Source organism: Lissotriton vulgaris, chromosome 11, assembly GCF_964263255.1.
Source record: "Lissotriton vulgaris chromosome 11, aLisVul1.2, whole genome shotgun sequence".
Classification (NCBI taxonomy): Eukaryota; Metazoa; Chordata; class Amphibia; order Caudata; family Salamandridae; genus Lissotriton; species Lissotriton vulgaris.
The window spans coordinates 919,925,801-919,939,057 of NC_141699.1; the positions used below are offsets into that span (position 1 = coordinate 919,925,801).

The 13,257-nt window shown below is 45.8% G+C and overlaps 1 protein-coding gene across 2 annotated transcripts in view; it reads right to left on the bottom strand.

Annotated features, from left to right (window-relative positions):
- LOC147683691 (phospholipid scramblase 1-like) overlaps window positions 1-13,257 on the bottom strand; it is a 246,055-nt gene that overhangs the window by 86,961 nt on the left and 145,837 nt on the right. For both annotated transcript variants that reach the window (XM_086944072.1, XM_086944073.1), the window contains exon 6: window positions 5,688-5,730. In XM_086944072.1, the coding sequence (XP_086800198.1) occupies window positions 5,688-5,730 (43 nt within the window). The remainder of the gene's footprint in view (window positions 1-5,687; window positions 5,731-13,257) is intronic.

Genomic DNA, 13,257 nt, shown 5'->3' on the forward strand with positions numbered 1-13,257 from the left:
GGATACTACCTTCCTTTGTTTGCATCTATTGTTCATGCTGCAGGACTAGAGAGGACAGAGTATTGTCCACTTATCTTCCATACCCACCAAGAAGTCTGGGAATGCTTTAGCAGTCCTGGCAGCACTAGTTAACATGCGCTACTTTCAAAAAAAAATGTAGCAACATCCCCCACCAACAACTATGCGACAGTCTATAAGACTGTCAAAAAGTTAAGCGTTGCACAATATCCTGTGGCAAATATATGAAGCAGGAGACCGGTGATCAATTATGGCTAACTTCAGATCCATCATTGTATTGCATGCTTTTTCTAAGATACTAGATAAGCTGGTTAATTGGAAATTGTCGAAGTACTTAGAACAATACCAACTGCTGCCTTCTTCTCAATCTGGCTTTTGGCCAGGTTATAGCATGGAATCCAGCTTTTGTGAAGTCACTGACATCATTAAGCTTGTGGCAGATCAAGGTAAATGGGTCACATTGTGACTTTTAGATCTATCCACATTTTATAAAGTGTCCCACTCCATTCTATTGCAACAGCTAGAATATAAAGTCAGAAGGGAATCTATGCTGGCCTGGATCCTATCATTCTTGTTAGACAAAAGCCAATCGGTTTAGATATCACCCGAGGCTTCTGATCCAGTTCGGAGTTTCCCAGGGCTCTGATCGGAGCCTGATGCTGTTCAACATTGATACGACACCTTTGGTTGCACATGTTAAATCCTTCAGCATTCTGGTTGTGTCCTAACCTGACGACACTGAGATCCTCCTTACTTTCAAAGTGTACCAAATGACTTTAATAGGCTCAAACTCTGTCTTATGGCCGTCTTCCAGTAGATGAGTCTTGCTATTTGCCATACACCCCCCCCCCCATCATCTCGGATGGCAAATGCTGGCCCAGTCTGGTCTGAGCCAGCCCTGGTTACCATACCACCTAATCTAGGTGTGAAGTTTAATAGAACTTCTTTTGGCGCCCACAGGTGGATGGCGTGGTAGGCCTCTGCTTCAGACTTTTATAATCACCGAATACATCTCTGTACCCGCTACCAATGCAGTACCAGAAGATTGTAGTGCATTCCCTTATCTCTTATCGACTGGACTAAGTCAACTAATTTCACTGGGGCCTACCGGCATATCAACTTAAAATACTCCAGCTGCTACAGAATGCCACAGCTCCGCTTCTTTTAAAACTTCAGACAGGCAATCATAGCAGTCATCTCCATAAAGATGCACTGGCTGCCAATCAAGGAGACCGTACTGTTTCAGGGGCTTAAGATGGCCCATAGAGGCTTCAATCAGGCAGGTCTGCAGTACCTGGTCAGGAGGATCACTCCATACTACAGCAAGAGCCCGGTGTTCCTCTCTTGCCATGTTGATCATGATCCAGAGAATTAAGGGGGAAATGGGGTGGCACTTATTTCTCTTTTCTTGCTGTCACCACATGGAACACCCTCCCTTCTCACCTAGTGGCTGTAAAGGACAAACGTTCATTCAACACCCGCTGCGCCCGCAAACACGCCATCGAACTCTGGGACCTACTTGACTCCACCTCCCCAGACGTCACCTTCCTGGCGCCGACCCGGATGAACCCCTCCTCGCACCCAACATCGCCATAGCCATCCCTGACTGCTACAAGATCACCCGCATGGACCGCTCCATTGGAACAGGAGGAGGAATCGCATTGTCCTCAGAAACACCCTCAGAATCATTACCAGCACCAACGACACACTTATCACCGCTGAACACCTGCACTTCCAGATCCACACTGACCCCATCACCACCCTCGGAGAAACCCTCATCTACAGACCACCCGGTCCCCTGCCACAGTTCAGCGACTCCATCGCCGACTTTGTCAGCACGCACGCCCTTGCGTCCACAGACTATATCCTCCTCGGAGACCTGAACTTCCACCTCGAGAACACCAACAACAGCAACTCCACCACCCTGCTGGACAACCTCTGACTCAAATAGCTAGTCACGACTCCCACCCACTCCGCCGGACACACGCTCAACCCCATCTTCTCAGCCAGCAACTACATCATCTTCAGCCACACCACTGAACTCCACTGGACTGACCACTGTTGCGTCCACTTCCCTTTCAAGAAGCCAAAAACACGTCAGCGCACACAACGGGCCCCCCATCACAACTGGAGCAAAGTCACTGAAGACCAGGTAATCACCACCCTCACCCGAAACCCAACAACGGACACTACAGACACCGACTCTGCCGCCCTCAACCTCAGGCAATGGATCGGTAACTGCGCGAACACTCTTGCCCGATCAAAAAACCCTTGAACAGACGCTCCAACAGAAAAGCCATCTGGCTCACCGCCGACCTCCAGGCATCGAAGCAGGCCTGCCGTAGTCTCGAGAAGAAGTGGACCAATGAACAGAGACCAGACAGCAGCACAGCCTACAAGAACGTCATCCGCATTTAACACCAATTCATCCATACCGTCAAAAGGACATCCTTCAAAGAGCGCATTGACATCAATGCACACAACAGCAAAGAGTTCTTCGAAATCATGAAGGAACTCTCCAAACCCAGCTCCAACTCAAACGACATCCTGCCATCACAGGACCTCTGAGACTCCCTAGCCACCTTCTTCCACCACAAGACATTCACAACAGCTTCAGCATCCAGGCCTCCCCGACTGACAGACACCTCAGACCCACCGCCCCCCAGCCACATCAACATCAACCCCCTGCTTTCCTGGACCCACTTCAACGACAAAGACACCATCAAAACCATGAACACCATCCACTCCGGTTCACCATCCGACCCCTGCCCGCATCACATCTCTAACAAAGCAAGCTCCACCATCGCACCCCATCTCCGCAAAATCATCAACAGCTCGTTCGAGACCGTCACCTTCCCCGAGAGATGGAAGCACGCCGAGATCAACGCTGTACTCAAGAAACTCAAAGCTAACCCTAAGGACCTCAAGAACGTCCGGCCCATCTCCCTCCTCCCTTTCCCGGCAAAAGTCATCAGGAAGATCTTCAACAGGAAACTGACCTCCTTCCTTGAAAAGAAAAACATCCTGACCTGTCCCAATCCGGCTTCTGCAGCAACCACCACACTAAAACAGTCCTCATCGCTGCAATAAACGACATCAGGGCCATGATATACAACGGAGAAACCGCTGCCCTTCTCCTCCTAGACCTCTCGGCTGCCTTTGACACCGCCTGCCACCACACCCTCCGCACACGCCTCCACAAAGCAGGGATCTGCGACAAAGCACATGACTGGACCACCTCCTTCCTCACCAGCAGAACCCAGAGTCTCCGCCTCCCCCATTCTGCCCTAAAGACACCAAGATCATCTGAGGCATACGCCAAGGATCGCCCCTCAGCCCAACACTCTTCAACATCTACATGGCACCGCTCGCCAACATCACCAGATCGCACAATCTCAACATCGTCTCATACGCCGATGACACCCAGCTGATCCTCTCCCTCACCAAGGCCCCCACCACCGCCTAATCCAACCTCCACGAAGGAATGAAGCCCATCACCGAATGAATGACGATCAGCCACCTGAAACTGAACTCTCACAAGACGGAGGCCCTCGTCATCAGATCCAGCCCCTCCGTCTGGGACGACTCATGGTGGCCGGCCGCACTGGGAGCTGCACCGATGCCCACTAACCATGCATGCAACCTGGGAGTCATCCTGGACTCCGCTCTGTCAATGACCCAGCAAGTGAACGCCCTCTCCTCCTCCTACTTAAACACCCTCCTCATGCTCCGCAAGATCTACAGATGGATCCCCACCAGTACCAGAAGGACAGTCACCCAGGCCCTTGTCACCAGAAGACTGGACTACAGCAAAGCGCTCTACGCAGGACCAACAGCCAAACTCCAGAAACGACTACAACACAAAGAACGCCTCTGCAGCCCTCATCCTCGACATCCCCCACCACAGCCACATCACAGGCCACCGGAAACACCTTCACTGGCTCCCCGTCAACAATAGAATCACCTTCAAGCTCCTCACCTATGTCTACAAAGCTCTCCACAACACCGGACCAGCATACCGCATACCTCAACGAACAACTCACCTTCTACACCCCGAACCGCCAGCTTCGCTCCACTGACCTCGCCCCCGTCCCCGGCATCCATAGAGCGACAGCCGGTGGCAGAACATTCTCCCATCCCGCCACAAAAAACCTGGAACACCCTCCCTATCCGCCTACGACAGACCCATGATCTGCTGGCCTTCAGGAGACTCCTCAAGGCCTGGCTGTTTGAGCAGTAGCAGCACCACAACCCCCCCCCCCCCCCCAACCCAGCGCCTTGAGACCCGGGTGAGTTGAGCACTCTACAAATGTATTTATTGATTGATTGATTGATTCAAACGCAACCTTAAAAACTGGCTGTTTGTAGTGGTTTATCAGTAAACTGATTTTGGAACAGGTGGTCAATGACTCCATTTTTAATATCTATCTCCAGCCCCCGATTTCAGCGCTCAATCAAATGGATTGTCAGGTCTATAATTACGCTGATGACACACAGATCATCATCCAAATAGAGGACACTCCTGGAGCCCAAGCACGCTTGCATAACATTCTGAGGTACACAGTAAACTGGATGACTGCCAACTCCCTGAAGATCAATCCTGACAAAACAGAGGTGCTGCCAATTACCACCGTAGGCAGCCCCTGGCACGATGGATTTTGGCCCAGGGAGTTGGGCAGGACGCTAGTTCCAGCTACTGTGGTCAAAAAGCTTGGGCATCCTTATTGATGGCAATTTGACCATGAGAAAGCAGGTGTCCTCAGTGGTGGGTACATGCATAGGCCTCCTTAGGCAACTTCGTAAAATCTCTAATTTACTGTCCTTTTCTACTCTAAGGAGTGCAGTGACAGCTATGATTCTGGGGCGACTGGACTACGGAAATGCACTGTATTTAGGTCTGTCCCAGCAACAACTGTCGAGGCTTCAAACTGTGATGAACGATGCAGCAAGATTAATCTACAGGAAGCCCAGGAAGGCACATGCTTCTCCGCTCCTGCGCCAGCTGCATTGGCTCCCTGTTAGACAGAGGGCTTTGTTCAAAGACTTATGCATCTCCCATAAGGCTATCTATGGCAACGCACCGAACTACATTAAAAGTAGATTATTGAATTACACTCCAGGTAGAGCACTGAGGTCTTCAGAGGCTACGCTTCTGACTAAACCTCGCTATCGTCTGTCAACTCAGGGCGGTCGAGCTTTCTCTACTTTGCTCCCGGGAGCATGGAATAAACTTCCACCAGATCTCCGTAAGGTACCAAAGTTGCTGCCATTCCGTTGGATGCTAACAATACTGTTTCGAGAAGCCTGGGGAGAGTTGTAGGGGTGCTGTCTGTTCTATGGAGTTGTCGGTTTGCCTGGTACAAGCGCTTACAGACCCCCGGGTGATAATGCGCTATACAAATTGAAATAAATAAAATAAAAAAAAATTAACGCCAGAACACTGAGTTCCTATGACTTAAGCAATGTACCATGGTAGGCAGCATCTGCACTCTGAAAATTGTTCCAGACCACTGGTTTCTTACGTTGCATACAATAGATGTTTAAGTTATCCTAAATGGTCTCAGTTTCAAAATAGAATATTAACGTTTGAACGAAATCCCAGCATGTTCAAAAGGGCTGTTCAAGATATCAGAAAACAAAATTACTGCGTAGTACAAATTGGCACGTACCTTCCAACAGTTCAACCTGTTGATGAATTAATATCTGGTCTATCTGTAACAAAAGAAAAAAAGATGGGAAAAATTAAGCACATTAACCAACAATGGCAATGCTTTATTAAAATGAAATTGTATTTGGACTATCAGTGTGGATTGAGAATTCTGTAAGGATGAAGTGAAAGAGGACTACATATTCTGAATGGAAATGTCATCAAAAGTTGCATTTTAGACCAAATTACAGCCATATAAAATAGATTACTTAGTGTACTGTTAGAAATGGGGGTCTATAGTTGGCAGAGGTAGGTATTTGTCCAAGTAGGGACCCTTCTTCCTAGTAAGTGAAAGTGGGATACAACCCCTGCTCACCCCCCCGGGTAGCTTGACACGAGCAGGCAGGCTTACCTCAGAGGCAGTGCGTAAAGCATTTGTGCATACATACAGTAATACATTTAAAACACTACAAATGGACATCTTACATCAGTTTAGAAAAATAAGTAATCTTTATCTAAACCAAACAAGGCCAAAATGACAAATCCACAATGCCGTGATAAGAATTTGACTTTCAAAAGGTAGAAACAGTTCTGTTCAAAGCAAATTGCAGATGCAACACTTTTCACACAAAGTACCTTGGATGCGTCAAAATCAAAAACAAGAACAGCCCCAGGGAAGGCAATTTGTCGGTTCCTTATGTCCAGTGAAGGTGATCCGTCGGTTCCTTACGCACAGGGAAGGTGATCCGTCTGTTCCTTACTGCCATGCAGGGGAGGTGATTCTTTGGTTCCTTACTGAAGAGGCGATGTGTTGGCTTGTACTGTGCTGCTAAGTGATGCATAGGTTTCGTATTGCGGCCCCAGCATCCTTTTAGACTTGCCGTCCTGGAGTGATGGGTGAGGATCAGGATGCTTTGGTTCTCAATGCTGTGGCTCAACAGTGCTACTTTAATTTCTTCAGCCGCGGTCCCACGATGCACTGATTCTTGAAGCCGCACATCAGGGCCTGCATATTAATTGGTTCGGTGATCTCGGCCTTCATAGATCGGTGCACTCGATGCAGCGATTTCTCGAGCCACAGGCAGGTGCTGCATCGGTCTCTTTGGCGATGCATCAGAATCAGGTACAGATGCGTCGCCCTTCTCGTTGCATTACTTTCCCAGCTCCCAACAGCATGAACCACCTACAGAGGCCCAGAACAGCAGCAGGTACCTCCTGCTTAGACTGCCAGCAAGGAAGTTCAGGGGAGCTGGGGGTTAAGTCTTTGCATCCCTGAGACTTCAAAAACAGGGAGGCAAGCTCTACTTCAAGCCCTTGGAGATCTTCCTCAAGCAGTCTGGGGTCTGGGGCCCACTTTTTATAACACAAAATCCTTTGTTCTCTGGTGGCAGAGAAGCTCTTTGCCCAGCCAAAACCAGTTCTGCCCTCTCTGGTGCAGCTTTCTGGCAGGAGGTGGAGACTGGATTGTCCAAGGCAAACCAGGCCTATTCAGGTGTGAAAGAAATCTCCTCTGAATGCAGCCCAGGTATATTCAGCCCGGCCCTGACTCACCCTGGAAAGGCAGGACACACTTCAACCCCCCTCTCCCCCCAAGTGGCTGTCTGAACAAAATGCACATCCCCAGCCCCTGTCACTCAAAAGCCAAACAGTCAATATAAAACCCTACCAGAGGCACACAGAATGGCTAAGCAAGAAAATACCTACTTTCTAAAAGTGGTATTTTCAAACACAGAAGGCAAAAATCATCTACACTAAAAGATGCACCTTGATATTCTGAGTTTAGGCATACTGTTATGTTCCTATTGTGTCCCAGTGGGAAGTTATATTTTTAAGATGTTATAGATAAACATATAGTCTGCCCTATAGGACAGATTGACTTTCAATTGTAAAAAACAAAATTGGCAGTATTGCATTATCAGGATATGCCACACACATCAGAGAATGTCATACCTTTCACATACCCTGCACACAGAGGTACCTTAGGGGTGATTCACATGTAAGAAAAGGGAAGGTTACGCCCCGGCAAGTGGGTGCACTTGCTAGGTCGACATGGCAGAACCAAACTGTGCAAAAACAACAATTGATGGACAGAATGCTGAACAATGTAATACATTCACCCCAGTACAGAGATCTGGGCCTAAATCCATAGTTTTTTTGCACTCCACATCACCCCAGTTCAGACATGGCCATATGCAAATCAGCCTTGAACCTGTGCCTCATGGGAACAGTCCAGCCGGAACTGCCAAGTCATGTCTTTCCTAGACCAGAATCAAGCATCCGGTTTCTGGCTATCAGCAGTCTTCAGCCAGGATAGCTTCATTACCAAGGGGACGGGCTCTTTGATCTAACCTCATACCAAACTCTTGTGTGGTCATCCCCAAATGTTTTCTCTCTTCAAAAGAACAAATACTTTTCCTCAAACTCCAAATCTACCAAGAAGAATCCGCCCATTTTGATTCTATGCCTACATAAACCTCTGGATGAATGTAATTGTGTAACAATTTATGAAAAGGAGAAACAGCCTTAACACAGCCTGAACCACATGTGCCAATTGTCTGCAAGTGGAATACACTTGCCTTAACCACACATATGCCTTACACCACACATATGCTTGATTAAGGCAGTACATGTTCTAGATGTCCGCATAGGCGGGGAGAGGACAGGAAGCGTCCGGACTGAAATCTCAACACAGACAGGTAAGAGGGGTTGTGGCAGGGTTTTGGGGCAGGGGAGAAGAGTAGTTTTTAGAGGCGGCATTGGTTTTAGGGCTTCGGGCAGGGGGGGGGTCAGAGAAGTTCCAGGGCTTAGGGTTTGAGTGGGCTAGGGTTCCCAGAATTTAGGGCTCAGGACCAGTTTCGGTTTTGCGCATAGAGATAAGAGTTGGTAAGGTTTGGCTGAGATTTGGGGTGAGTTGTTTTGGTTGAATTTTGTTGTATTTGAACGGGCGCAGGTAGGGGTCCCTCGGATGTCATACACGTTCCTATGATCATATCAGGATGCAGCTTGGAGAGGTAGTCGGGAACAGGTGGGATTTGTGCCCCTCTAAGTTCCCAATGGATCAGTCAACTCGAACTGGTAGAAAAGCAGTTGTTTTTGAGGTGCTGGTTTGTAATGTTATCCACTGGGCCAGCTTTGGAGGTTCTCGTGAAATGCTTTTGGGGTGATTCTAGTTCCAGGTGAAAGGTTCTTCGGTCACTGATGGCTAGGGGTGTCTAGTGTATGTGTGATTTTTTTTTTTAATGAAAAACGATCTATGGAAATGGTGCTTTTGGGCCAGGTTTGTAAATAGCAAAAATGCCTGCATTGGGGCCTATGGAATGGAGCGGTTCTGAGCGTTTTTGGGCAGAGATTAGAGGGTGTATCGGGTGGTTCAGAGTGGAACTGGTTGGATGGGCTAGTTGCTGGGGTAGTTTGGTTTTGAATTAGCCACTCATATTCCTTCAGTAATCTTGACTTTACAGTGAAAATCATTGTAAAGGCAGGCGGGGTAAAGGCAGGCGGGGTAGAGATGCAATAATGGTGTGGCCATGTTGTAATGGCACATGCGGTTCAGCAAAGCGTGCCTCCATCATACAACCCCTGGAAAAGTCCCAGTTTCATGAATAACTACCAACCAATGATGGAGTTCCAGGCAATCAAGACACTCAAACATTTACACTTTTACATCAATCATGAGACTACACCTCGGCAGACAATTATTTTTTCTTTTATGGAGCCCTTAATAACTGAAACACAAAACCATTCATACACCCCAGCTCTTCACAACCTGTGTTAAGCAATTTACAATGTATTAATTCCCTTCCACATACACACAGATTGTCCTTACAATTATTACAGATGTTATCCAAAGCTGGGCAATTTTTAGTATTCACCAAATGAGACCTACTACTGCCCCTGTAACAACTATAATATTTTTCATCATCTTGACTACCTGTTCAAATAATTTGCCTTATGTCTGTTATTTTCCTCCTTACTGTTCCTTGAAAGCATATTCACCACTCCCGAGGTATTAGTATATTTCCTGACCCTTCGTACATATTTTAGAGAAAGTTCTTTATTTCGGACACGCTTTAAGGTTCTTAAGGTAGTATCAATCACTCACCATATTCTTTCCTGCATATTCCTGGGCTTTATTTTTATTAAAACCTGATCACATCACGCCCAGTCCTATGCAAAGTTATCTAATTCAAAGTAACTACCAAAGCCCTAAAAAGGGTATATACACTGATCTACAGTTCCCCCTCTTTTTGTGCTCTGGAAAGAAGTTTATATCTCACTACCATTGTATGGATCTTTCATCCATATCTCGGATGCATCTTTTTAAGGCAATTTGATAATTCTCATTATTAATTGGATTTTCAAAATTAAGTCAATTTTTTTATTACTGTAAGCCCACTGGTCCCAAGCACAGCTTTAACAAAGAAAATGGTTTTAACAAATAAGCTTTGAACAAGCCTAACCACATGTTCCACTTCCACTTCATTGGACATTCCTCTGGTCCCACAAGAAATGGAAGCAGTAGTTGGGTACTTGATATACGGCAGAAATAAAGTAACACAACAAATTGAAAAAAACTTGGAATTCCACAAATAAGGGTTTTTCTATGTTCCTGGAACATGTATGGGGCAGCCCTCTCACAGACTGGGGTGAAAGATGGTAAAGATGGATGGCATGGGACATGATTGATAGGTTGTTCCACGCCACTTTTTCCAGTGTTCCACCCAATTAGCCTGTTCATGGTGTATGCACAACTAGCACGTGAGACCACTTCAGTAAAAAGAATCCAGACAGGACAGAAGCCCTGGGAACCGCCAGGCTCTCTGAGGAACATTGCGCAACATCAGGGACACCTTGATACTCATCCACCCTCTGCAAGTGGAAAGAACCTCGCATAAATGCTGTGAAATAGATACTCTTGGACAGAACTAGAGGATACAGAGCCCTTTTTATATAAGGTTTACCATACACTTGAGAAAAGACCAGGGACCAAGGTGAATACCAATATATCCCAAAAGCTGCTTTGAAAATACATGTAAAGGCCTTCTACTGGTCTCCTTTGATAAAAAGTATTTCTTTACATGGACCGGACTCTAGGAAAGAAACTGGGTCAAACCCTCCAGATCCAATCTGGTGTGAAGCCTGCTCTACTCTGCTACAAAGTACCTGGAGTAGAAACCATTCCATTGATCAAAGAGCTGAACTCTTTAAATGGCCTCTCAAACAAGGAGCCTGCCTGAACCTATACTGACTGAGGAAGTGGTGGCAGCAACTCTGGTCGAACAAAGCATTCGCTTGTGAAATCGTGAGTAATCAATGTTCAATGGTGGTAGTGGATGTAGTTGACCCTGATGGAACCTAAAAGAATATCTGTCACCAGTAGATTTCCCCTGGTCCTGGTTTCATTGGCTCAGTGTGGGCTCTTTCACAAGCACAGGTGATTATGGAAACAGCTCAGATTTGTAAGACCATGGCATGGTAATTTCTAGGCGGAATCATTCTTGGTTCAGCAGTGCACACCAATAATGTAGTATATTTATAAATCTAAAGTATACAGTAATGTATCACATAAAATTACGATTTGAGCATTAGAACCCAAAAGTATTAGAAAATTAGCACTATATTCTGTTAGCTTACTGACAGAATCATAAATAAAATGAAAAGAAGTATTTATAAAGCACAAACTACGACTATGGAACAGGGCACCATGGCACCACTACCTGTTATGACAATGTTTGAGATAACTATGTTTGATGGAAAACCAAGGAAGATGAGGAAAAATGCCAAGTTTTGAGGAGCTTTCTGAAAGTCATCATTTCTAGATGATCTAAAAAGGGGAAGCCGATTAAAGGCATTAGCTTCCAACACGGAAATGGATCTGCCACTTCTACTTTGTTACCTAAATTTAGGTATTTGCAGAAGTTTAATATTAAAGATTCTTTGAACTCTGAACGGAGAGTGTGCAGTAAAGCAGTCTGAGAGAAATGAGGAACCGGTACGATGGTAGGCCTTTTAGACTATGGTTAAAGATTTTTTACAGGAAACCAGATAAGATCTCTTAACTATTAAGTGGTGGAACTACACAGAGATAGTTTGAGAACAAGTCTAACTTCCGCATTTTGGACAACTTGGAGTCTCTTCACTGTGTATTTAGGCAAGCCTAAATACAACTATTAAAATAGTCTAAGCTTGATGAGATTAAGGCATGAGCAATAGTTGCTAGTGGGAGAGAATCAAAAACCTTTTTCAGGGACTTGATCAAAGAGAAATAGTTCCCTGACACAGTAATCACCTGCTGATGAAAATAGAGAAGGTTGTCAAATATTACTCCTAAGTTCCTATCTGAATCCGTAGGTGGTGTGTGTGTGTGTGTGTGTGTGTGTGGGGTGGGGGGTGATGGAAAAATCAACTCGACAATTCTATAAGGCAGAGAACTTATTGCCATTTCCTAAAAGTACTATTTCAATTTTCTCCGAATTACTATTGAAAAAATTACAATTCATCCAACTAATTATTCAGTTGAGATAGGTAGTTATTGAAACTGGACTCGAAATTGGAAGAGTTCCTGTTGAGTGGAAAAAAATCACTTGTATATCATTGGCGTATTACGTAACAGATGCCAAAGGAATTAATTAACGCCATAAGAGGAGACATGTGGGTTTTTGGGACAATCCCTGAGGGACACCCTGATAGAGCCAATTTTCAGTACATCCAAAAGCGTTTCCTGTTTTCAAGTAAAAATTGAAACCAAGCCCAAGTTTTGCCCTCGTATTCCAATGTCAGCGAGAAGTTGCAGTAATAGTTCCTGAGATTTCACATAGATCGCAGCCAAGGTATCAAGAAGCATGAACACCTCGCTGTTCGCTCTGCCCAATATGAATTTTAAAGTTTCAGAGCTTTTCAGATCAATTTCTTTAAAATGCCTGGGTCTTAAACTAGAATAAAAAGAGCAGAGGAGGTTGTGTGATTCTAAATATTCTACAAGTTGAGCATAGGTTAGCTTTCCAAGATTTAGTTGGTCCCAGGAGCAAGGAAATGGGCCTGAAATTAAACAAGATTCTAAGACCAGCATTGGTTTTCTTCAATAGTGGTTTTACGAAGACCAACTTTCAATTATCTGGCACACATGTCAACTAGAAGGACTAATTGTAAAGAGCTGGGTTGATAACTGTTAGACTTGGCATCATTGGCGTGAGTCTCCCTTCCATTTTTACTGATTGCCTTCTCTGTTTTTTATATGTTTTGCTGGTTATATGCTTTGGGCACTGTGCCACTGCTATTCAGTGCCACAGTGCAAGTGCTCCCTTGGTTAAATTGATGTACTGATTAGTGACTCCATGATTGGGTATTTGATTTACTTGTCAGACCCTAGTACAGTGCATCATGTGTACCCAGGGCTTGTAAATCAAATGCTCCTGGTGGGCTTGCAGCACTGGTTGTGCCACCCACAGAAGCAGCGTGTAAAGTGTGTCTCAGGCCGGCCATTGCAAGGCCTGTGTGCAGTGTGTGACTGCCATGTCGACTTGGCAAGTGCACCCACTTGCCAGTCCCTAAACCTTCCCTTTTCTTCCTATCAGACACCACTAAGGTAGGCC